This window comes from Solanum stenotomum, chromosome 5 (genome assembly GCF_019186545.1).
Source record: "Solanum stenotomum isolate F172 chromosome 5, ASM1918654v1, whole genome shotgun sequence".
Taxonomy (NCBI): Eukaryota; Viridiplantae; Streptophyta; class Magnoliopsida; order Solanales; family Solanaceae; genus Solanum; species Solanum stenotomum.
Window position 1 is genome coordinate 58,284,273 of NC_064286.1, and position 26,097 is coordinate 58,310,369.

General features: G+C 30.1%; 4 protein-coding genes across 5 annotated transcripts in view; 2 read left to right on the top strand and 2 right to left on the bottom strand.

Moving 5' to 3' along the window:
- LOC125864743 (acyl-coenzyme A oxidase 4, peroxisomal-like) overlaps positions 1–26,097 on the top strand; it is a 1,153,105-nt gene that overhangs the window by 309,353 nt on the left and 817,655 nt on the right. The gene's annotated exons all lie outside the window — the stretch shown is intronic.
- Positions 3,133–3,781, bottom strand: LOC125864766 (dirigent protein 22-like). The gene has a single exon (XM_049544836.1). The coding sequence runs from the start codon at positions 3,738–3,740 to the stop codon at positions 3,174–3,176; it is 567 nt and encodes a 188-aa protein (XP_049400793.1). The 5' UTR covers positions 3,741–3,781; the 3' UTR covers positions 3,133–3,173.
- Positions 5,783–6,546, bottom strand: LOC125864760 (dirigent protein 22-like). The gene has a single exon (XM_049544829.1). It carries the CDS (start codon positions 6,509–6,511, stop codon positions 5,927–5,929), a length of 585 nt encoding a protein of 194 aa, XP_049400786.1. The 5' UTR covers positions 6,512–6,546; the 3' UTR covers positions 5,783–5,926.
- LOC125864189 (F-box protein CPR1-like) lies at positions 24,105–25,178 on the top strand. Its single transcript, XM_049544102.1, has 2 exons — positions 24,105–24,185; positions 24,330–25,178. The coding sequence occupies exons 1-2, from the start codon at positions 24,105–24,107 to the stop codon at positions 25,176–25,178; spliced, it is 930 nt and encodes a 309-aa protein (XP_049400059.1).

The following is a 26,097-nucleotide window of genomic DNA, read 5'->3' on the forward strand; positions in this document are numbered from 1 at the left end:
ATAATTTTTTCAATTATGTAATGTTTATTTAATTGTATTTCATTAATGATTTCACTTTTATTTGTATTATCCATTATTATGTAAAATGTATGATATTTGCTAGCAATTTATACGGAGTATTATTTAAAAAATGATGGTACAAAATAATTTTATATTAAACGATTATAAAAGGAAATAATATGAATTAAATATGGTGAATGTTTTAGAAAGAATTTGTTTTATGAAATAAGAAAATATATATGAAATAAGAAATAATATAATAATAATGAAGAGAGAGAAAAATATATTTTTTTGGTGTAAAATTTGGTGCAGTGGGTTGGAGTTGATTACACCAAAAATTGTGCTGAAAAATTTGGTGTTTGGGTTGGAGATGACCTTAAAGCAAGTAGACGGTTGATCATATTTAGGGCCTGTTTGGATAGCTTATAAAGAGTAATTTGTAAGTCATAAGTTAAAAGTTATAAGTAGATGATAACCTACTTTTGATTTATTTTAAAACTTTTTTGGCCTAAAATGGGATATTAAAAGCACTTTATAACCCTTTCAAACACCTCCAAAACTTAAAAAACTACTCCCTCGTTCATTTTTAATTGTCATGGTTTCCTTTTTTAGAGTAAAAAGCTATAGGAATNTAATGAAGAGAGAGAAAAATATTCTTTTTTGGTGTAAAATTTGGTGCAGTGGGTGGAGTTGATTACACCAAAAATAGTGCTGAAAAATTTGGTGTTTGGGTTGGAGATGCCCTTAAAGCAAGTAGACGGTTGATCATATTTAGGGCCTGTTTGGATAGCTCATAAAGAGTAATTTGTAAGTCATAAGTTAAAAGTTATAAGTAGATGATAACCTACTTTTGATTTATTTTAAAACTTTTTTGGCCTAAAATGGGATATTAAAAGCACTTTATAACCCTTTCAAACACCTCCAAAACTTAAAAAACTACTCCCTCGTTCATTTTTAATTGTCATGGTTTTCTTTTTTAGAGTAAAAAACTATAGGAATTTTGACTAGCATTTTACGATGTATTTTTTCATCATATTGATAAATTATAATTTATAGTACTTTTCGTATAGTTTTTGAATATATCTAAATTTTTTGTTTAAAATATCAAATTAATGTAATCTAATTTAACTTTAAAAATTAGTTAAATTAACTTTCGAGAACTGCAACATAACAATTAAAAATGGATAGAAGAAATACTTTAAAATAAAAAATACCTAAAAATAAGTTAATCCAAATGGACACTTACACTTAAATAAAACATTAAAAGCAATTGTACCAATCCTAGCTCAAAAAAGTTAAGCGAGTTTAGATGCTCAAGAATGGCATGAGACGATTGATTTTTTAGATCGCTTATAATTTCAATTTTTAATTTTATATCATTTTTATAAGACACTTTTATTTTTACATCTAAAAGTTTTGAAAAAAGTTCCTTTTTTTTCTATTTATTTTGAAGTGATTAAAAGATCCTAATTTCTCTTTAAAAAATATTTTTTAAATTTTTTTTATGTTAAGTCTAATAATGCTACATAAATTGAAACAATGAATGCAAAATCTTCGGTCCAAGTATTAGAACTGTAGAGTAGGTTGGTCACCTACTTATTGCTGTCCATCGCATTCCCATTTGAGGAACAATTAGTGACTTTTTTGCTTTTGCTTCTACATGAACTTTAGGCATAATACATATATTGGATCTTAAACTTGGCTTCAAATTTTAACTTTGACCTCCAACTTTTAAAGTGCACAAATAGACACTTTAACTATCCAACCTTTTAATAAATAAACACGCGTGTCTTACCTGGCAAAACGTGTGATGTGCACGCATTTTGCGCGAGTGAGAAGTAATTTTTGAGGCACACAACAGTGAAAAAAATGCTGAAATGACAACTCTACCCTTAATTAATTTTTTTTTTTTTTAGTTCTAAAATGGAGGTGTAAAGTGTTTAATTAGTTGGCAGCCATTGAGTGGCTCAATAATACACGTGGCAGCGTGTGCATTTCACGCTCTTGGCTCCAAAAATCGCGTGTTTATTTATTAAAAGGTTGGATAGTTAAAGTGCTTGTTTGTGCACTATGAAAGTTGGAGGTCAAAGTTAAAATTTGAAGCCAAGTTTAAGGCAAATATATGTATTATCCCTAAACTTTATGTTTGTTTAGTCTAAATCTGAAATATTTTAATGGCACAATTTATTTTAGATCATCTTTAGATAATGACAATTTATTTCAACTGTATGCGTATTTTGGACAAATATATTGAAAAAATCTTGGGCGAAACTCCATTGTGTGCCGCCAAATAATATTTTTGTTTAAATGGAATTCTAAACATGTGTTTTTTTAAAAAAAAATTTAACCTGAAAATATGACCTAGAAAAATAATGAATTTAGTAAAAATAAGTTTATATATTATTAAGAAATGTCACATAGAAATATTATTCATATGTGCATCACACCTTCTTGAACCTGTTCCAAGTAATCAAATATAAGATATAGTGATTAAAAATAATATTAGTTTGAATATATATATATATATATAATAAAACATGTCAAGTTAAAAAAATTAAAGTAATTTTTCTTTTTCAATGGTTAAAATATTTCTTTGTAGAAACAACTTCTCAATCAAGATTTAATATGACAAGAAAGTGGATGTCTCCCATTTAATTTGGTTAGTTAGCTAGGTGGTCAATTTTACTTCTTTGCAAGAAATAAAACAAACACCAAAATAATAAGAAAGAGAGAGTATTTGTTATTGACGCATCTTTTGAAGATATTTTTATATCCTTCAATACCGTTTACAGTTATCGAAAGAATCGATCGGTATAATATTGAGGTGCTAAATTAAGGTTTTACAAATCCGTAAAGTTTAGGTGGCAAACCAACTAAACTATTGCAATTTTTTTTATCTTTTATGTTTATCGACTTTTTGTGTTCATTTACCAGTACATAGCTTAATTTAGAAATTTAATTTATTTTATATAATCTCAATTCATTGACTATAAAACTATTTACATTATTCAAAACATTAAACATGTCCAAGAAAGTTAGCAATATGTACGTACAATTCTAAACATCTTTAAATGTCTTATTTCATTGTTCAAAACTCATACATCTTAATCCTTAACATAAAGTAGAGAAATATTACAAATGAACACCAACAAGCACAGCTTTAAATAATTAAATTAATGTGAGTAATGCAGGACCATAACATTATACTCAACAATAGCATCCCCACTAGTCATATTGATCCAATAGGTTTTGGCGGTGGCGATTCCCTGAGCCAATCGAAAAACTCCAGAACCACCAACGATAGGCATCTCACGATACTTGTGAAATATTGGGTTCCGACCAAGTACACTCAGCGTGCTACCATTATACTTGCCAGTAGTAAACACAAAGTTGAGGTTCATGAGAAGGCCAGACTCATTTTGATCAGCTGAACCATAAATCCCTTGGGCTCGACCCACTATAGTCGAGTTGGGTTCTGGTCCAACCGTCAGTGGGTCGTCCACCATTGCAACAAACCCAAAGGTAGTCATGTTTGCCTGGGCTATTTGGACCGCAGTTGGATTTTTCCCACTAACTATGTCATGAAAATAGAAATGAAATTTAGTTACCTTTTGCTTTGCATGAGGAAGTTTCTTGAACCATTTTTCAACAGCTTTGGGTCCTAATTCAACACCTTGAGCCATTGGCATGGCCATAACAACTATGAAGAAAAACAATAAAACTAACCTTGTTTTTCCCATTTCTTAATTTTTCCAAGTCTTAACTATTTGAGAAAGAGTCCAATTAGTTGTAGACTTGTAAATATAAAGATATGAGTATTAGTATTTATATGTGGTGTGTGAGTGGGGAGTTGGTTATTAAAAATATTTAGTTCCTTTACATTCAGACTAGTAGAATATATAAGTTCGTTATGGCGCATGTGATTGGTACAAAAAGAAAATATTTTCTTCGAAAATAACTATTTGAGAAAGAGTCCAATTAGTTGTAGACTTGTAAATATAATTATATAAAGATATGAGTATTAGTATTTATATGTGGTGTGTGAGTGGGGAGTTGGTTGTTAAGAAATTAAAAATATTTAGTTCCTTTACATTCAGACTAGTAGAATATATAAGTTCGTTAGGGCGCATGTGATTGGTACAAAAAGAAAATATTTTCTTCGAAAATAAGTGAATTTCAGAGATGTTATATGTAAGCTAGCTAGTAAATAATAGAGTCCGCACTTCCTAACAAAGGCTATTCCATACTTAAGGAGACTCGAATAAGAAACTTTTGATTAGATAAAGTACTTATCACTCCACCACAATCCTCGTACGTGAAAAGATATATATCCTATACAGCTCAGGTATATATGTATTGTCTGTAAACTCTAAATAATTAATATGCATTACACTAATCTGCATGTTCCAGCAACAATCCATCAAACTACAACGAACACATGTACTAAATCCTCCATTTCACACTACATCAAATTCAATTTCAAACTATTTTAAAGTTGAATGAAAAAGATGTAGAAGTCGTGATAAGTTATAAAATTCTATTTCAGACTACAATATTTGCATATATTGACAAAAAAATTAATAATTCACACAAATCACCATAAAATATAAAATTCCTAGCCTGCGAGGTTTCAATTATTTGGCTAGATAGCTCAACGATATTCTACGCCATGACCTATAGAGTCCGCCCTATCCATTGACAAATCATCCTTTAGCCTATCTAATCATCTCTCCTCAATATATTTAATATTATCTATCTTTCTCACACCTTCTCACTAGAGACTTTGTGTATCTCCTCTTCGTATATCCGAACTATCTCAACCTCGTTATTCTCATCTTGTCCACCACAAAAACAACTCGTATCAAATATAGTCATTCTTTATATTATCTTAATGCAGATCATAAAAATAATCTGATACATTAATATTTCTCTATCACAAATATATATAGGCATTTAAACATTCTAGGTTCTAAATTCTAAAATAGCAATATAAGTGGTAATAGCTAAATTATAAATTTAATATTTGTAGTGCAAATATAAAATTTAAACTAAAGCAACTAAATTCTATCGAATCATAACCTTTTGCTGGGAAAAGCTACGATAGTTTCATAGTGGTCACCCAAACATTATTTCTTCGTTAAAAAATTATATTGTGTATAGATCAAATCTTACTTTATCTTAGTATATTACAGAAGCTTATTGCGTGACTATACAAAACTTATATTAAAAATTTATAGTATGTAGACTTGTTGTCTTTCAATGTGAGACTCATTATAATACTTGGCCATAAAGAAAGTGTGTATACTAAAATATGAACATTAAAACAATAGTTGAGGTCACAATTATGAGTTATGAGAGGACTTTTGCAAAAGTAGAATCACCTTTTCGAGTTCGATTTTTTACTTTTAAAACATTTGACAATTAGGTGTGGAAAAATTATCGTTGAAGGTTCTAAGAAGTTATATTTGATGAATAATACTACTATTTCACAAAATAATAATTCTTCAATTCCAATTTATGTGACATCATTTGACTTGACATTAAGTTTAAGAAAAAAAAGAAATCATTCGACTTGATATCATGTTTTTTTTAAAAATAAAGACTTGTGAAATTTGTAATCTGAAATAAACTGTAGACATTTAATTTGTGTGATTGTAGATCATTTTATTAATGATAAAAGGTGAATTTTAAAGTACTCAATTTTAAAGTTAAGTTATTTTGACATTAACTTGACAAAAAAAAAGTAGAAATTGTTGTCACAACTATATTTGTTTCTCGCATGATCATGAAACTTTTTTAACTCAACATTGCTATCAAATTACACGAACATTAGAATGGGAAAACGAAAAAAGAACGTACATATGAGGAAAAAAAAAGAAATCAAAATAAAATTAGCAATTCGGCCGTCCCAACATATAATCTTAACTCAATAATGCAAAACTACAATATTATACTCAACAATAGCATCACCATTCTTACTTAAAGTATGTGTTTTCGCGGTTGCAACACCACGAGCTAGCCTGAAAACACCAGAACCACCAACAATTGGCATCTCTCGATATTCATTCAAAACAGGGTTACGTCCAAGTAGACTAAGTGTACTACCATTATATTTCCCATGAGTAAACACAAAATTCAAACTCATCAACAAACTAAATTCCTCAAGAGAAGATACACCAACAATTCCTTGAGCTCGACCAATAGTCGTTGAATTAAGTTCTGGTCCCGTTGTCAATCGATCGTCTAATATCGCTAGCGTGCCAAACGCCGTAGGCGAATGAGACGTAGAATTTGCCTGGGCAATTGGTATTGCTGTTGGATTTTTACCAGCAGTTATATCGTGAAAATAGAAATGAAGTTTGGTTACTTTTGGTTTTGCATGTGAAAGTTTTTGGAACCAATTTTCAACTGCTTTAGGACCTTGAGCAATATTGCAATGAGCTAATGGAATTGATGATAATATGACAATAGCAATAGAGCAATACAATAAAATTGAGTTTAGCTTTGCCATGTTTTGGTTTTGTGTTTTTGATTTCTCCAAAATTTATGTATTGTAAGTAAATATTTATAGAAAGAGGGAAGGATGACTTTAGAAGAAAAGAATAATGTGATGATTTAGGTGGGAGTCGTTGGACGCTAATGTTGATTATTTTATTCGCAACCATACTTTCCTTGAAACCCACTTCAACATCCTAATAAACAAATGTTTTTTTCAAAAAAATATATTTTATATTTTGGGTTAAGAAAATATTTTTTCTTTGGTAAGCAAACAATAAATTTTGGAAAAACATCTATTACTGAATGATTTATGATAAAGTTAGGAAAATTAAATTATATTTTGGCAACATTTTGAAGTAAAAAGAATTGATAATCATGTCCAAGTGTTTGAGTACATTAATTAGTAAAAGAAAAATGATATACCCCCACCTAAAAATCTGTGCAAAGTCGAATATTGTGCGAAGGATGTTTAATATATGCACATAAAAATATTCCCTCCGTTCAATAATAGTTATTCGTTATATTAAAAATAGTTATGTTGTTCAATAATACTTGTCCAATTTAGAAAATTAATACTCCCTCCATTCCATATTAATTTAATTTTTGAGGCATTTTCTATTTTTCAAATTAACTTAATTGTTCAGTTTTCAAGACTACTTTTAGAATGTTCTTCCAATTTTACCCTTCATTAGTTAGTATTGGAATTAGTAATTAATTAATATTTAGTTATTTTAATCATAAATTTGACAATAATTAATAAGGGTAAAAATGGAAAACTATGTTCAATTTATGTCTTAATCTACTTTTCTTAAAGGGTGTGAAACACCTCAAAAATTAAATTAATATGGAATGGAGGGAGTACATAATTTACCTTTTGTGTCTATTTTACTCTTGCTATTAAATACTCCCTATTTATCATCTAACACATTTCTCAAAATATTAAATTTAATAAAGTCAAAGGATAATATCGTAATACTTACCCCTACTATATATTATTTCTTAAGGAGTGTGTTAAGTCAATAGTGGACAACTATTATTGGATGGTGAATAATGTACAATCAATTTGCGAAAAAAAAGTCTATCGTACTAAACACGCATTATAAAGTCTTTGGTAAGAGACTTCATGAGTTCCACACAGATCACTGGTCAGTGGTCACCAATCGTGGTGTTTACGTTTGTTTCTAGACCCCCTTGACTAATTTATTATTACAAAATTAACTTTTTATCATAAAAATTTCAACTTCAATGTTGAATTTCAATTTGATGACGACTTAGATAATTTAATAAATGATAAATGGAGTCTTATAGAATTTTCTAGAATTGATTAATTTCTTGTAAAGAGTGGATTAAATAATTTCTCACTTCAAAATAAACTTGATTTTTTTAAAAATATCAATGTTTTGAAATTATTTTACCATCTACTAACTAGCTAGTACAAAATTGAGATTATTATATTATAAGAATTTATAAATAGAAATATTTATTTTAACCGTCAACATATGTTTCTTAAAAAGATATTATCTACATCTTAGTTATCAATAGCAAGGATTAATGTTAATAACTTGATTGTGCTTACGGATCAAGATTTAACTTATTTAATCTGGATAATTCGACCCGAATTCAGATAAACCAAATATATTTTTTAATATTAATGGAGAAAGCTTTATAAGGTAAGTACGTCTATATATGTATAATTATTTTGTTCTCTTTTAACATACGATTAGTGATCTTTCTTGTGACATAAAGCAAGTGGACGGTTGATCATATTTAGGGCTTGTTTGGATAGGCTTATAAAGAGTAATTTATAAGTCAAAAGTTAAAAGTTATAAGTAGATAATATCGTACTTTTGACTTATTTTAAAAAAAAATTAGCCTAAAAATGGATATTAAAAACACTTTATAACCCTTTCAAACACCTTCAAAACTATTACTTCCTCCGTTCATTTTTAATTGTCATGGTTTCCTTTTTTAGAGTAAAATTATAAGAATTTTGACTAACATTTTACAATGTAATTTTTTTGTCATATTGATATGCAAAAATTGCAATTTATAGTATTTTTCGTATAGTTTTTTAATATATCTAAATTTTTTTGGGATAAGGTAGAAGTACCCCCCTAGACTTGTGACCGAAATCCCGGAGACATCCCTAAACTATACTAGGATCCTATTACCCTCCTAAACTAATTTAAAAAGGAATAAATACACCACAAACGCTGCTATGACATAGATAGTGTGCACACTCTCTTGAAGGCAAGTGATGAGTGCACAAATTAGACACATGTCATTTTTTTATTGATAACTTTATAATTAGTTAGTACACATTTTTATTGATATTAAAACTTATAGTATATATTTAATTATTTTTATTTCTTAATTTGTAAAATATTTATTTTAATTTCTTTTCACTTTAAACTTTTTTTTAATTAATTTATTATCTTTTCACTTTCAAATATATTTTTAAAATTATGTGTATTTTTTAAAAAATAATTTAAAAGTGTCCTTTAATTTTAATGTTTTTATTTTTTTTATGTTTTATTTGATTTTCTTCACTTATTTGATATCCGTTCAAAATTAACTTATTTTAAATACAAGACATTTGGAATTAAATTTGAAATCAAATCAAAATGGAAAATGGAAGACAAAGAAAATAAAAATCAATAGAAAAATAAAAGAGAAAAACAACGAATGTAGGTAAAAAAAATGTGTATTAGCTTAATTTAAATACAAGATAAAGAAAATAAGAATATTTAAAAAAATTAAATTTTTTTAAATTTTTTTTTACTTTTAAAAAAATAATTATTATTTAATTATAAAAAAAAATTTACACACGTGACGGGTGAGTGTGTACAAACACAACCAACTTGGGTGGTTGAAGGTACCACGTCAACACAAAAGGTGCACAAAAATACGAAAAAAATAGTTTTGGGGGTAATAGGACCTTCGTTAAGTTTAGGTGTGTCTCTGAGATTTCGGTCATAATCCAGGGGGTACTTATGTCTTATCCCAATTTTTTTGTTTAAAATATTGAATTAATGTAATCTAATTTAACTTTGAAATTAGTTAAATTAACTTTCAAAAATCGCAACATAACAATTAAAAATGAACGAGAGAAATATTTAAAAATCAAAAACACCTAAAATAAGTTAATTCAAACGGACACTTACACATAAAAAAAAAAAAGAACATTAAAAGTAATTGTACCAGCATTTGGAGTTTAGATACTTGACTTCCAAACAGCTGACAAAAAAGTTACATGAGTTTAGATGCTCAAGCATGGCATGAGACGATTGATTTTTCAAGTCGCTTATAATTTCAATTTTTTAATTTTATATTATTTTTATAAGAAACTTTTATTTTTATATACGAAAGATTTGAAAAAAGTCATTTTTTAAAATTTATTTTTTAAGTGATCAAAATATATTGATTTTTCTTTCAAATTCTTTTTTTAATTTTTTTTGTGTCAAGTCAAATAATATCACATAAATTAAAGTGGAAAGTGGTATATTGTTTTAAAAGCAAGCCTATTTTAAAAACGTTTTGTATGGTCCTTGAAGAAGCATTATACAATCAAAATCTCCGGTCGGTCACCTACTTATTGCAGTCCATCGCATTCCCATGTGAGGAATAATTAGTGACTTCTTTGCTTTTGCTTCTACACAAGGATGGCAATGGGTGGTACGTTGTGGGGCGGAGAGGGTTGAGTTTAATCTGTAAAAAATTTAATCCGTCTTGTTCATTTCTGCCTAGCATAATAATNTTAGTGACTTTTTTGCTTTTGCTTCTACGCAAGGATGGCAATGGGCGGTACGTTGTGGGGCGGAGAGGGTTGAGTTTAATCTGTAAAAAATTTAATCCGTCTTGTTCATTTCCGCTTAGCAAAATAATTTTTTTTATCTTCAATCCGCTCCGCATTGACCTTCTTTGCGTGGTTCTACACTGCATAATTTTTTTACTTTATTTTATTTTTTTTAGTTAAGTTTGATACTAAAAATAAAATTTAAGATAAATTACCTATATGCATACCTTTTTTTTTCTTCATAATTCTCATTATTCCCTACCAGTTCTAAAATTTTTCAAAATCCCTTATTTTACTCCCAAATGCTGAATACATAAAATCCTAGCTTCCAAAATCAATGTTTATCCCTTCCTTATTTCACTCCACAAATCTCTCCCTAATTTTAGTCACACAATCCAGTTATTTTCTCATTCACGTTTGAAATTCAAAATCAGTCTCTTTCATGTAGGTTAAGGATATTTTTACACAAAAAAGTTTTAAAAAAAAAGATATTTATAAGTCTTTTACCTATTTTTAAAAATACTCCAAAATTTATAATTAAATAAAATAAGTGAACTTCCAAATTTGAACACTACAACGTAAATTAGGAAAAAAAGAAGTAATAGTAGTAGTTATTATTTGATAATAATTAGTATTCCCTCCGTCCCATTTTATGTGAGGTAGTTTGACTCGGCACGGAATTTAAGAAAGAAAGGAAGACTTTTAAAACTTGTGGTCCAAAATGAATGATAGAAATTTGTGTGGCTGTAAATCATTTCATTAAGGGTAAAATAGACATTTTATAGTTAAATTGTTACTTAATATAGAAATGTGTCATTCTTTTTGGGACTGACTAAAAAGGAAAGTAAGTCACATAAAATGGGACAGAGGGAGTATAATATTTATAAATTTTCCATAATTTGAGTTGGTTATGGATTCTAACAACTAATCCTTTATTGAAACCGATTAGGATTCTTGTATTATTATTATTATTTAATCTTCTCATTGTCTCATGTAATATTAGTTTCAATTTTTTCAAAGTTTAATACAGTCTAATATTTTCCTCTGTTTTCATGTATTTTTCATAATCAAATTTCTTTAATGGATTGTGTTTGTTCATGTATCTAATTAATAACTTAATTCTTATTTATTGTGATACATTTATAGATACACTTTATTTCAGCTTACATACACCCTTCTTTCACAACCTTATTGTATCAGATACATTACTATCAACTACAAAATGATATATTATATTAAAAAAATGTATCTTATCAACTTGAAATCTTCCACAATTGCATATTTATCTTTCAAGGCAAACAATGCATCTTCTTCCAGAATCATAGATTGAATGAAGATACTCAAATGATGCAACAACCTATTAACATTAAAGAGATTAGTTATACATTTTATAAAATAATTATTTCTATGTATCAATCACACACAATCATACACATTACTTATACTTAATATCAGATACAAAATATAAATATAATCTGATACATATCCTCATTCTTGAACATTTTGATGCATTTACAACAAATTAAACATGTATAATGTATCATCTATGTATAGTATTTCACAAACACAACAAGCTACAAAAATAGTAATGTATCATGCTAAATATTTGGTCATGATAAAATAATTTAAATTAATACTACATGTATCTGATATATAATAATTATCACACAGTAATGTGTCGAACACTAAGCAAACACTTTACGTGCAAAATTTACTTATTTAATGAATCTAATTATAGGAATACAGTACTTATCAATTTATACAAGATACATAAATACTAATGTATCACAGTTGATATAGTCATCTCGAAAACACAAATAAAAAATCGAAGTAACTACATGTATATGATATTTAATCACTACCACACAATAATGTATCGATCTAAAAGAAAAACCTTATGGACAACCTTGACTTTAATGTATCAAATAGGATTATAGTACTTAAAACTTCTTCAAACCCCTAACGATGATAGTAACAAGACTAGCGAAGATGTTCATGATGTATCTTCTCAATTTTTTTAAATAAGAAATGAAAGTATCTTCAATGAACTAAGAGAAGAATTTTGAATCTCAAAATTTTCAACAGTTTTGAATCAAAATTGAAAGGATCTTCGATGATTTGGGAGAAAAATTTTGAATCTCAAAATATTCAACAATCTTGAATCAATTGAAAGGATATTCGATGAACTTGAAGATTCAAAAATAAAATCATTTTTTCAACAATAATTCCATCACTTTTGTATCCTTGATGACTCACCTCGCTACACAAATTTCTGAATGTCTTAAGAAAATCGATATATTCATTTTGTATAAGCCACTTTGATCGAATCTTTTGGATTTGATACGATTTCTGATAGATAGAGGAGATGAAAATCTTGTATCAACAACTTTGGTCGAATAATATGGATCTATTACGATTTCTGATAGATGGAGGAGATGAAAATCTTGTATCAGTTTGGCTGAATATTTTGGATCTGTTACGATTTCTGATAGATGGAGGAGATGAAAATTTGAATTTTCAATTCTTTGAAGTTGTAATAGGTTGAATAGATTGATATCAATCTGTTTTGAGTGATTGGGGGAATGAAATTAATTTTACGTTTAGGTTTCATATTAAGCGCAGCTGACCAGATTTGTAATGTATCATGAGTGATGTATCCAAATTAATCTTAGGTATCCGGATGGATGATTCTTTAAGGAATTTTTGTAAATTAGAAAAGAGTAGGGAAAAGATGTAACACCCCAGAAAAATTTTGAGCTAAGACTTGAACCGTCCTTCGTTACGAGTAGAATTTTACTAAGGAATTTAAAATTTCTTAAGTATTAAGGTCAGGTCATTAGATGTAGCATCTTGAGTTTCAAAAAGAACTAAATTGGACATAGCAAAAATCTGAAATTTTGCAAATTAAGCTAAGTATGAGTTTTGGGTTGACTTTAAACGACCATAATTCCTAGCTCAGGATGCGTTAGGTGTGCTACCAGATACCGTAGGAAATACCTCTGAATTATATTTCCAACGCCACCGAGTTTTCTCAGTTTCGAGTTCGTATGAGGGAGATATGTCCATTCGAAGTTGGGTTGTCTAGATAAGGAAAGTCAAAATCAGATTTTAGAGGGGCATTTTGGTCTTTTCCTTTCCCAATCAGATTTAATTCATTTTTTGTAATATTTTAGGGGTCTAATATGATTAGGTTCAGTTTTATAATCTTAGTTTAGCCTAGGGTTTTAGTTGAGAGCTCAAGAAGAGAAAAGAAGAAGAGAGAAGAGGAGAAAAGAGAAAGGATCGAATCGTTCGTTGAAATTATTGAGAGTTGTTGTGGATTTTCGTCATGGGTTTAATCCCTAAGAGTTATATAATCTTCCATAGTGTTGGGTTTGTTCACCCACACGCCAAACATGTTATTTTCAGCACAAATTTCATTCTTGAAGTTGAAAGATTTGAGTTCTTGATGAGTTCTTAAAAAGTGTTCTTGAAGTTCATTCTAAATCTTGTTGTGTTGGGCTTTGATGATTTTCTTGAGATTAAAGTGAGTGTTTTTAGGGATGTATTGAGTAGATTAGAGTGTATTTATGTTAAGTAATCAAATCCAAGTGATTGGGGAAGAAACCATTCGATTCTAGGCGAAATATGGTGAGAAAACGAGCAAAGAATTTCGTTGGATTTTCTGGGTTGGGGCCTGGCGCGATGCGCCAGCCAGAGCACCCCAAACCCTCCTATGAAGTTTAGGGGCTGGTGCCCCACGCCACCCATAGTGCCAGGGTCGCCTGCCCCATCCAGTTTGTCGTCGGTTGCCCAATTTGAGTTCGTTTAAAGTGCACCTTCACTCCTTCTAACTACTCTAAGCTACTTCTAAACACCTAAATCATTCCTAACATGATCATAACCTTGAATTCATAATTAAAATTCAAGGTAGAGTTGAGAGTTAAGTTTTGAGAATTCTTTCAAACATTCTAAGAAAGTCCCTTTGAGTCCTTTTGTTAAGTCTTCTACAACTTCTAGTAACTTGTTTCAAGACTCGAGCAAGTGAGTGTAAGGATGAGAAAAATGTACTCATGAGTCTACTTTGTCATCATGAGATCTTTCATATCGTGAGCCATAACNTGTTAAGTCTTCTACAACTTCTAGTAACTTGTTTCAAGACTCGAGCAAGTGAGGATGAGAAGAATGTACTCATGAGTCTACTTTGTCATCATGAGATCTTTCATATCGTGAGCCATAACTCTTGAATTCATAATTCACATTCAAGAGAGAGTTAAAAGTAGAGTTCAAGAAAGCCATTGAGTTCAATTGTGAATCCTTTGAGATCAACCATCGATTTGAACTAAGTCTTGAGGTAGTAAGTAAGAGAATGAGAAGTGTCGTATACATGAGTTCCATGTAGTTTGTAGACCTTCGAGTCAAGTCGTTCATGCCCATAAATTTCGTATGAACTCCATAAGTTGAGTATTTATGAGAGGAGTAATATCTCTATGTCCTAAGTCTTAAGTATTGAGTTTCTAATGCCTTTGAGATTACATTCCTAATCATGGGACTATTACATGTTACCCATGAAGTCCTTGAGTTGGGTTATTCATGTCCATGATTCCGCATGAATCCTATAAGTCGAGCATTCTTGAGACGAGAAGTATTCTTGAGTCCTTGAGTTGAGTAGTTCATGCTCATAAATTCCACATGAACCCTCACAGTTGAGCATTCTTGAAGTGAGTAGTATTATTGAAGTTCTTGAGTTTCAAGTATTGAGTTCTATATACGATTGTTGAAAACCTTGCATTGAGTCGTTCACGACCATAATTTGGCATGAACCACATTTTAAGAAGTCTTTTACAAACGTTTTAACTTTGTTTTAAGACTTAAGTTTTGAGTTCAGTAAAGAGTAAAGTTGAAGTTCTTTTCTTCAGAAGTATATGGGGACTAAGTATTCCCAAAGAGATTTAAAATATTTTCACATTTAAATAAGAACGGAAGCTGAGATTTCCAAAGAACCTTCAGGCCAGTTTTCAGAAAAAGTAATCGCTTACTAAATGAAGCAAGAGGGGAAACTATGATTTCCAAGATCGCCTTTGAGCTAAGTTTTTGAGCAGCAATCTCAAATCTCTCAAATCACAGAAGAAGTATATTTTTAAACATAAAGAGCTAGTATAATTTTTGGGAGTAGTATTGAGCACCGATGGGGAAGAGTTCATACAACTATCAGCCCCCTTAAACCATGTAGCCATCATAGGTAGAAAATGGTCATACTTTTTACATGAACCCTTTTCGCATAGACTAGTGGATCCATTTAGTAATTCAGGTCCTATACCTTTGGCTGGGTATAGGATGCGCTGGCAGCGTGAGGGAGATCGCTATATCATCACAATAGCTCTTATGTGATGGTTGTCGGTTAGAGAAACTTCCACAGAAGTTATTGTATTTTTATATACATTTCAGAGTTATGTTGTATCCTTGCATACACACAGAGTTGACAACATGTTTTTAAACAGTTTGTTTCCTTATATTGCACTTGTTTTAAATTGCTTTATAATGAAATTAGTTCAGTCATATTGAGTTGAGTATCCAGAGTTGAGTACGGAAGACTCTTGTGATCGATGAACACATCTACGTGATTACCATAGAGATAGTGACTTCATATTGTCAAAGCAAATACTACAACAACCAACTCGAGATCATGAGTTGTGTAATTCTTCTCGTTATTATTAAGTTGTCTGGAGGAATAGGCTATAACCTTACCATTCTGCATTAGTACACAACCAAGTCCAACTATGGATGCATCACAATACATAACAAAGCCTTGTGTACCCTTCGATAGAGTTAATACTGGGGCAGTAGTTAACCGGGTTTTCAATTCCTGAAAGCTCTTCTCACAAGCTTCAGACCATTGAAACTTTACTATCTTCTGAGCCAACTTTTTCAAAGGGAATGAAATAGATAAAAACCCCTCGACAAACCTCATATAGTAACTAGACAATCCTAAGAAACTCCTTATATTAGTCGGAGATGTGGGTCTAGGCCATTTCTGCACAGCTTCAATCTTTTGAGTGTCGACTTGAATCCTTTCACCAGACACAATGTGACCTAAGAATGCCACAGACTCAAGCCAAAATTCACACTTAGAAAATTTGGCATACAACTCTTTGTCCTTTAGAGTTATGAGAACTACTCAAAGATGACTAGCATGATCTTCCTCATTCCTCGATTAAATTAGAATGTCATCAAAAATACGATAACAAACATATCAAGATAAGGCTTAAATACTCTGTTCATAAGATTCATAAACGCTGCAGGAGCATTAGTCAAGTCAAAAGACATAACAAGAAACTCATAAATACCATAACGGGTCCTGATGCTATCTTTGGAATATCACTCCCTCTTAACCTCAATTGATGATAGCCAGATCTGAGGTCTATCATTGAAAAACAACTAGCATACCGAAGTTGATCGAAAAGATCATCAATCCTCGAAAGGGGATACTTATTCTTGATAGTGACCTTGTCCAGTTGGCGGTAATCAATACACATCCTAAGAAATCATCTTTCTTCCTCACAAATAAGATGAGTACCCAGAGTCGAATATCATATCTTTGAGTTGAGTATCTTATCTATGAGTTGAGTATCTTATCCTTGAGTACTTCTGAGTTAAGTAAGTTAAGTAGTTTTGAGATTCCTTGAGTTGAGTAAGTTTGGAAAGAGGTAAGTATGTTTCCTTTTTATCAAGTTTCAAGCTTATGTTTATGCTTTAGGATTCCTTTTACATGCTCGTACATTCCACGTACTGAGCCATTTGGCCTGCATCTTCTCATGATGCAGACACAAGTATTCATGATCATCAACATGAGCTTCGTCGATACATCCGAGAGTTCGAGTTAGCTATGGTGAGCCTCCTTGCTTCCGGAGGATTTTATTTACTTTTCAGTTGTTAGGATGTCGTGGGTCTTGTCCCAACTTCCATCTTTGTCAGTTAGAGGCTTCATAGATAGACAGTAGAGTTTCAGAATGTTTATTCATCTATCTTACTAAATATTTTAAAGACTTAAGTTGCCTATTTTATGGTGAGTTGAATATATTATTTTTATTCTAAGTTGTTCATTTGAGTTAAAGTTTGAAAAGTTGAGTTTATTGAATTTTATTCAGTTTTAAGCTTTTGTATGCTTAAGTTAGTCTTCCGCTTGTAGTCAGCCAGGATGAGGGTTCGCTTGGGGACCGACAATGGTTCTTGAGTGTCTGCCACGTCCAGGGTGTAGACTCGGGTCGTGACATAGGATTTTATATGTCTTATACTATGAGATTTATGTAAGTTATACTAAAATTTATAAAAATAAATTTATTTTTTCATTAGGTTATAATAAGGGATAAGGCATAAGTACCCCCCTAGACTATGACCGAAATCTCAGAGGCACACCTAAACACAACTAAGATCTTATTACCCCCTAAACTCATTTTTTCGTATTTTTGTGCACCTTATGTGCTGATGTGACACCTTCAACCACCCAAGTTGGTTGTGTTTGTACACACTCACCTGCCACGTGTGTAAATATTGTTTTTTTTTTAAATTAAAAATTATTTTTTAAAAATTAATTTTTTCATTTTTTTGAAAAATATTCTTATTTTTTATCCTGTATTGAAATTACGTTAATACACATTTTTTTTACCTTGTATCGAAACTTTTTTTTTTACCTACATTCATTATTTTTTCTCTTTTATTTTCTTTGCCTTTCGTTTTGATTTGATTTCAAATGTCTTGTATTTAAAATAAGTTAATTTTGAACGAATATCAAAATAAGTGAAGAAAATCAAATAAAGCATAAAAAAATTAAAACGTCAAAATTAAAGGACACTTTTAAATTTATTTTTAAAAAATACACATGAGTTTTTTAAAATAATTAAAAGTGAAAAGATAATAAATTAATTAAAAAAATTTTAAAGTTAAAGAAATTAAAACAAATAATTAACAAAGAAAGAAATTAAAATAATTAAATATATATAAGCTTTATTATCAATAAATGTGTGTACTAACTAATTATAAAGTTATCGGTCAAAAAATAACATGTGTCTAATTTATAGACTCATCACTGACCTTCAAGAGAGTGTGCACACTCTCTTGCCATGTCAGTGTTTGTGGTGTATTTATTCCATTTTAAATTAGTTTAGGAGGATAATAGGATCCTAGTTAAGTTTAAGTGTCTCTGGAATTTCGGTCATAGTCTAGGGGGTACTTATGTTTTATCCCTTAATTAATTTAATAGATAATGACTTAAAAATTTATTTTTTAGAGGTCAATTGAAAAAATATGTAAGAAATTGATTATTTTTTATTGAACCATTTTCATTTACTATCTTGCATATTTTAGTAGCTTTAAAAAATTATCTTAAAAAATAATATATATCACTCTTATAACATGTAAAAAGCTAAAATTACGTTTGAACCCATATAGAATCACATATACCCGCAACCCGCCCCACATTAATTTTTAAAAAATCCAACTTTAACCCGTTGTGCAACCTTCAACCCGTCCGCCCCGCATCCGCCCGACGCATTACCATCCCTGATTCTACGTAAACTTTATGTTTGTTTAATAAGAAAATGATTAAATTATTTTAATGGCACAATTTATTTTATTTCATCCTTAGATGCAATGACAATTTGTTTCAACTGAATGTATATTGTTTTGGCCAAAATATGTTGAAAAAATCTTTGGGCGTAACTGCATTGTGTGTAGCCAAATAAATTTTTTGTTTAAATGGAATTCTAAACATGTCTTTTAAAAATAAATTTAACCTGAAAATATGACCTAGAAAATAATAAATTTAAAAAGTAAAAACTAAATTTATATATATTATTAAGAAATATTGAATAAAAGGTGTCAAGTTTGAAGTTTCAAAGTATTTGCTATTTTTTAATCGTTAAAATATTTCTTGCATTTGTAGAAACAACTTCTTGATCAAAATTTAATACGACAAGAAAGTGGATGTCATCCCATTTGGGTGGTTAGGTGATCAATTTTATGATCACTTCAATGGTGCTCTCTAAATTAAATTCGTCAATTGGATCGGCTTGATCTGATTCCGGTCCGATAAGCCAATTCATTAAGGGTCTGACACCAATTTGATCGGACCGATCACCGACCCATTACGTTACTGGTCTGGATGGCCTTCTTAGCCTAGTAAACCGGCCTATAAGCGGTCCATCATTCCTAATCGGTCCGATAAGATTTTTTTCCCATAAATATGACCGTTGAGCCAACAACTACTTTCTGAAGTGTGGCCCAGAATGCCCCCAAAAAATTATTTTAAGTATAAATTGTAGAAATTTCATACATTAGGGGGCTAATTACATTCTATCCCGAAAGTTTGTCCAAATACAAAAAATCTAAATTTTTCATTGCTGTCAGATACATTCTTTGGTTGGCTGATACATTGCAAATATTTTAACTTATATAGCTGACCTTTGTTTATTGATTAGTGAATATAAACTTAAAGTAGATTACAAAGAGGATGTTACTGAAATGATTTAAAATTTTTAAAAAATGTTTTTTTTTGTTCCTTCTATTTATTTGATTGATGCTATGTTAAATATGTGTACGAAATTTGCCACTATGTCTGAATTTGTTGGCATTATATACAGTTATTTAGAAATTAAAAATTATGAAGTACCTAGTATATTTGAGACAGTAAATGATATGAGTGATCACATCCAAATATTATATAATCATTATGTCTCTTTACATGACAATGATATACCTACTCATACCGTTCTTTCTGAAAGACAGGCACACAATATGTCTGCTATTTTGTTACTAATTTACTTGTCTGGAATAGAATATAACTTGAATCATAGAAGAGCGTAATCGAGACGAGCTTAATTATTATGTGAGACAGACCTAGAGGTCTATCAAAATAATGTTAGCACACTAAATTGGTGGTAAAACAATCAAAAACAATATCCAGTACTTTAAATCATGGCTAGAAGTATGTTAAATATTCCTATATCAACTTTTGCATTTGAGACCGCATTTAGTTAAGAAAGACAACTGATCAGAGATGATCGATAGTCATTGAAGAGAAATGTCATGACTGTTCTAGTTTGCCTTAGAAATTGAATTAGATCAGATCAAATAAATAATAGAAGACTATAAGATACGGGAGAAGAGGAAAAACTTGAAGAAATAATGTCGATTGAAGATCCTTCCACACAAGCAAGTTCAAATTTTGACTTAATTGATTTTAAAAATTAGGAGTCAATTCTTGTTAATGTTAATACAAATAAATTTGTAAGCAATATAATAAGTCAATACTTAAAAAGTAATTTTAGCAAATAATACTTAAACAAACATTATTATATAAAAATTCTATTTTTTATATATATATATATATATAGCTGGAATTACATCTCTTTTCCATTCAAGAGTTCTTATGCGTTTTTATGCCTCGTTGAGACTCTGAAAACTGGACAAATTTCTTTTCTTAGGAACACATACAAGATTTGTCCAACTACAATGGTAACCTTACCATTGACTACTTCATTTATGAATTTCATTGTAATATAAATACATGTCCTATCGAGGCAAAATTTGAACTTGCATCCTCTTGCCTAGCAGACAAAGATTTACCTTAGTGAAATTATTTGGATCGACATAAGAGTCCAACTACATTGCCAAAATTCATGTTGTATATTTGAAAGAGGCTGACATCCTTGCTTCTCTCATGGTACAATAGTCCTCTTCCTGCAAAGCGCCTTTTCTCCTATGTCCATGGAGATTAAATATTGGACTGATGTCAACAATTCATCATGAAAGAAAGGACTCACTAAGTCGGAATCACTAACTAATACCAATCTAATATATCTAATATAATAGAAAATCTCTCTCTCTCTCTATTATATATATATATATATAAAGCAGAATCATTGACCAGCTGATGTGGCATAGCTAAAAGGCCATCATTTCTATTTTCTTTTTTTTCTCATCTTTTTGCATTTTTTACTAATTATTTCTACATAAATTATATTTATTATTAAATGAACCATAACCGAACCCACAAACGCTCCTTTTTCTAAAACGGGTATCCTCACTAACTATACTATTTACTTTTTCAAAACGGCTCCATTCCACGATCTTCCAATTATTTTGACAATTCAAGTTGTCAGTCATTTCACACATGTACTATATATGGAAGCATTTTTTCCTTTTCAATTATTTTTCATCTAATATAAGTGGATTATGTATATATTTATATAGTTCTTACCATTGTTTATTACATGTGTTTTTCATTGTATGAATTTCATTTTGATTTGTAATTTCATGATTTTTCTACATTGTTCTGTCTAAATATGTTTATAAATGGTCATTTAAAATGATCACCACATATCTTCCAAACTATTACAAACATATTACTGGAGGATTGAATCCAAGCGGTGTTAAATTGTGGGGAAAAAATTACTTTTGATGTTCGATGAAGTGGTCATAGAAAAATCATGTGAATTGCTTCAAAAAGAATTTATCGGTTATGCTGCAAAAGTGTATCTTTGTAAGGTATGACTTCTTTGGATTTGATGAAGGAGAAAATTTAAACCTTCCATTTCAAGAATCAAACGTGGTCGTTGAACTTTTGTTACCTTTAAGTTTACTAAGTTTTTTTCCCGGCTTTATGGTGCGTAATTGATGGATTATAACTTTATTGGTTACTTATTTATTCATAATATTACTCCTTATTTGAAGAGACATGTGTTCTTACCTAATAGTTTTCAAATTTCTTAATTATTTATGTCGTGACATTTGATTTTCATGATCGTATTGGAGGTTTGATTAGGAACATGAACGGATGATGGAGCATATTGTCTACTTAAGTGTAAAGACATAAATTTTTAGGTGTTCTTAGTACATGTTTTAGTAGGTCATTTTATTGGTGGTGCAACTGCAACTTATTTGTGAATATTTGGTGCAGGAAGTTCTAGCATTTTTTCAGAGAGGACGCAAATCATCTGCTTACGCAATAAAACAAGAATGACAATATTCAATAGATTTTTGCATATTTCACTTATTTGTTATTGCTTTGTTTTATTGTACCATAAAATTTTACCTGTGAGGGTATGTAATAACTTATGCTCCTTCCTTTTAATTTGTTTGTCTTATATTTTTTTTAATCTATTTCAAAAAATAAATGTCTCTTTCCCTTTTGGTACATTATATATATCTTTGATTTAAGATTATAAAATTAAAAAAAATTTAACTTTCTTAAATTTCTTATCGAGTCAAAACGAGACAATCAATTTGAAATGGAGGGCGTAGAAGGAAGGAAAATATGGAAAGGAAATGCCTTTATAGATTAACCTGAAGACATTTCTAAGTCTAATTTTGTGATTAGTTGATGACAGATACATTTGTATAAAGTTTTTTTTTAGGTTATGGATTTTTCATTAAAAGAATAAAGATTTTTATAGTGCAAAAAGAAACAGGAAAGAAGAGGAAGCAGAGGACGGTGGAGTTGAAAAAAAGTAGGAAAACATATTAGATAAGGACAACATGTTCTTACCTAACTGGGGAGAAGGTGACAAATCTGAAATTGAATTTGTAACTATTTACTTGATGATTCTAACATCATTATTTTGCTAAGAAGGTAAAAGCATAACTGATCAATTAATTTTTATCCTTATATTTTATTTATTTTTATTTTGAAAAAGTTTTCCTTTTTGGTTTTAGTTTTCATTCTACTAACATGTGTGTTCTCATTTTTCATTTATCTTCTTACCTAATCGAGGAGATGGTAAAAGGCCTGAAATTTTTTTAAAACTATTTATTGGATGATTCCGCGTCGGTTATTACTAAGAAGGAAAAATAAAATAAATTGTTTTACAAAATATATAATTTATTGTGATAAAGAATATACTATCCTTATTTTAAAAATATTAAATTTATTAAGTGTTCTTTTCTCTCATCATTTTAAAATACTCTCCATAATATAATTTAAATATGTGATAATTTAATTAAAATTGATTGGAGAGGAAATGTTGATTCCTTAATGATCGCGCGTAGCGTGGCCAAGTTCCCTAATACTAATATAATAGAAAATAACTGTCTTTTCTGCATACATGATGAAATATTTTATGAGATTATTTTATCTCATCTTGTGTATTATCTATATAGGATAGTACTTCACTATTTTACTATAAATGGTGAAAGAAAATACTCTCACAATTAGCTAATATTTCAAATTAAATTTGAGAAAAAAATTAATCCCACTTTTATTTAAAAAAATTATTATCTTTATCCCACCAAATAAACGATTAATTAAAATATTATTTATTTTAAACTACGTATTTTTTATTTTAAAAAATTAAAAATATTAAGGAGCATAATAAGTTAGTGTAGTACTTCACCTAAGCTATGAAATTCAAAAGACATAGACGTGACTGTCGACGTATTCAAGAAAATACAAAGAGGAGCATAAAATCGCCGGACAAATATGCCTCGCGTCTCGAAAGAACATAATAACATAATTGGATTACATATAATTACATAAAAATTGATTTATACATTACACATATTAAATAAGGAATTTAATAATTTAATTGATTGACTATTTAAATTTTTATCTAGTAGATATCTTAGTTTTCATCCTATAATTTTTTTCTCTATTTTTCTTTCTTATATTTCCAATATAATAAAAATAATGTATCTGAAAGGTATGTATACATATGATATAAATAATAATCTCCTACCATAAATTTTTCTGCATTTGTATTGTAGATACTGCTGAAATTTATCTCCCAAAACCCTTTAAATGGAATGTGAAGCCTCCAATGTTTCGTCAAATTCGACTATGACAATTCCTATTTTACCAGCAGAACTCATTGATGAAATTCTCTCGAGGACTTCCGGTGAAATCCCTCTTGAAATTCAGGTCTGTTTCGAAATATTGGCTTTCTTTAACCTCTGACCCTGAATTTATCAAGAACCATCTGAGTTTATCTGCCAATAATAATAAGGAAGACCCCCACCATATACTTATTTTGGATGTTGTTGTGAGAGAAATGGAATTATAAAGAATGTCCTATTAAATCTTTATTTTATTGACTCTGTTACTGTGGCTGTTGAATTGGATTTTCCCATTGAAAACGGCATTCATGGGCTCTATGTTAAGGGTTTTTGCAATGGATTGGTTTATCTTGCCGATAATTACTTAGATTATTCTCGTTTATGGAACCCAACTACTAGAAAGCACAAGAATTTGCCTTTTTTTAGACCTAGAGTGAGAAATCCCGGGCCCATACTTGGTTTTGGATATGATGAGCTCCATGATGATTATAAGGTAGTGATTATTGATTATAATTATAGTATTTTCAGTAGAGATGACATTGAGGTAAAAGTATATAGTCTAAAGAGTGTTTCTTGGACTAATGTTGATTATTGTATTTGTGATGAGGACACATTCCTTGTCAAAAAAAGTTCTGGTTATTGCGGGGAGACATTAATTGATAATGGTTCTTTTGTGGATGGGAAGCTTCATTGGAGTACTTCTTCTTCTATTCCTGGTCCTGATCCTAATGTGAATAAAGGCAAGTACATTATTGCTTTTGATTTAGCTAATGAGAACTGGGAAAAGGTGGAGAAGCCCTCCTTTGGAGAAGGAGAGGTTGAATTGCGTGTTCGAAAGCTGAGAAGTGATCTTTCTGTCTTTAGCGATTACAAGACAACTCATATAGGTGCTTGGGTTATGAAAGAGTATGGGGTTAAAGAATCTTGGACAAAGTTGTTTACCATCAGGTATCCAAAGGATCCAGAATGGTTACCAAACTTTTTCATGTCAACTAATGGTGAAATATTGTCATTGTCTGGAACAACTTCCCTAATATACAATTCAAAAGATGACATTCCGATATTCAAATGTTATTAACTGTCATTACGGTAAATATGCCCAATTCTACCTTGAAAGCCTAGTTTGCCCTTTTTCAACCCAAGGGACATAGAGTGTGGAGAAAGCTCATATCAAAACAATCGAGTAACAAATAACTTGTAAGAGCACTTTCTTCTCAACTGCTTTCAAATTCTGTTTGTTATTTATGCGCATGTGAAGGATCTCTTTAAACTATATTGCTTCTGGACTAGGTTTGTTTGTCTATTTGCTGCTAATCGTTAGACGGTGCAATGTAGTAGTCTATTACATGCTTCTTCATACACTTTATCTTACATGAATACAAAGGAGTTGTTACAAAAGGTGTAAGGTTCTGGTAGGTTCTGTTTGGCAACTAGAACCTATGTTGCTCGGACTCTTCAAAAATGTCAACTGGTGCGTGTCGGATTCGCCAAAAGTAGTGTATTTTTGAAGAATCCGAGACGGGTGCGGCATCAAAAGTGAAGAGTCCGTGCAACTAAGACTAGAACACAAAGCTCTAATTGAGCAAAGGGATTTGTTGTAATTAGTTTGAGTGGAGAGAAGCAAAAATAAGTCATGTAGGACAAGCTACCTCACAACTGAAACCACTCAGACCTTTAAAATCTATTTTGCATTGTGCTTGAAGAGACTTTTAGGCTTCATCCCGAGATAGAAGGGTTCGTTCTGAGATATGCATCCTGTTTTAGAAATAAAAGGAAATGTTTGAACTTTGAACAAGTTATAAGCATTGTGTGATTTCCACTTGACTGTCTGGGTTTAATCATTATGATGGCATTGGAATGAATGTAAAGAAGTTGTTTGGGCAAAACCAGTTGCTAAATGTTTGTTCTTTTGTTCATTATGCGTCATATGTAAAAGAAGCATGACTTCAATTTGGATTAGCTAATTTCAAATACTCCTAGGAGAATGAGAATTTTCA

Excerpts from the sequence above, each read along its gene's own strand:
- LOC125864760 (XM_049544829.1), bottom strand. The coding sequence starts at position 6,511 with ATGGCAAAGCTAAACTCAATTTTATTGTATTGCTCTATTGCTATTGTC.
- LOC125864189 (XM_049544102.1), top strand. The coding sequence starts at position 24,105 with ATGACAATTCCTATTTTACCAGCAGAACTCATTGATGAAATTCTCTCG. Across the intron at positions 24,186-24,329 it reads AAATCCCTCTTGAAATTCAG|AATGTCCTATTAAATCTTTA; the intron begins GTCTGTTTCGAA and ends GGAATTATAAAG.
- LOC125864766 (XM_049544836.1), bottom strand. The coding sequence starts at position 3,740 with ATGGGAAAAACAAGGTTAGTTTTATTGTTTTTCTTCATAGTTGTTATG.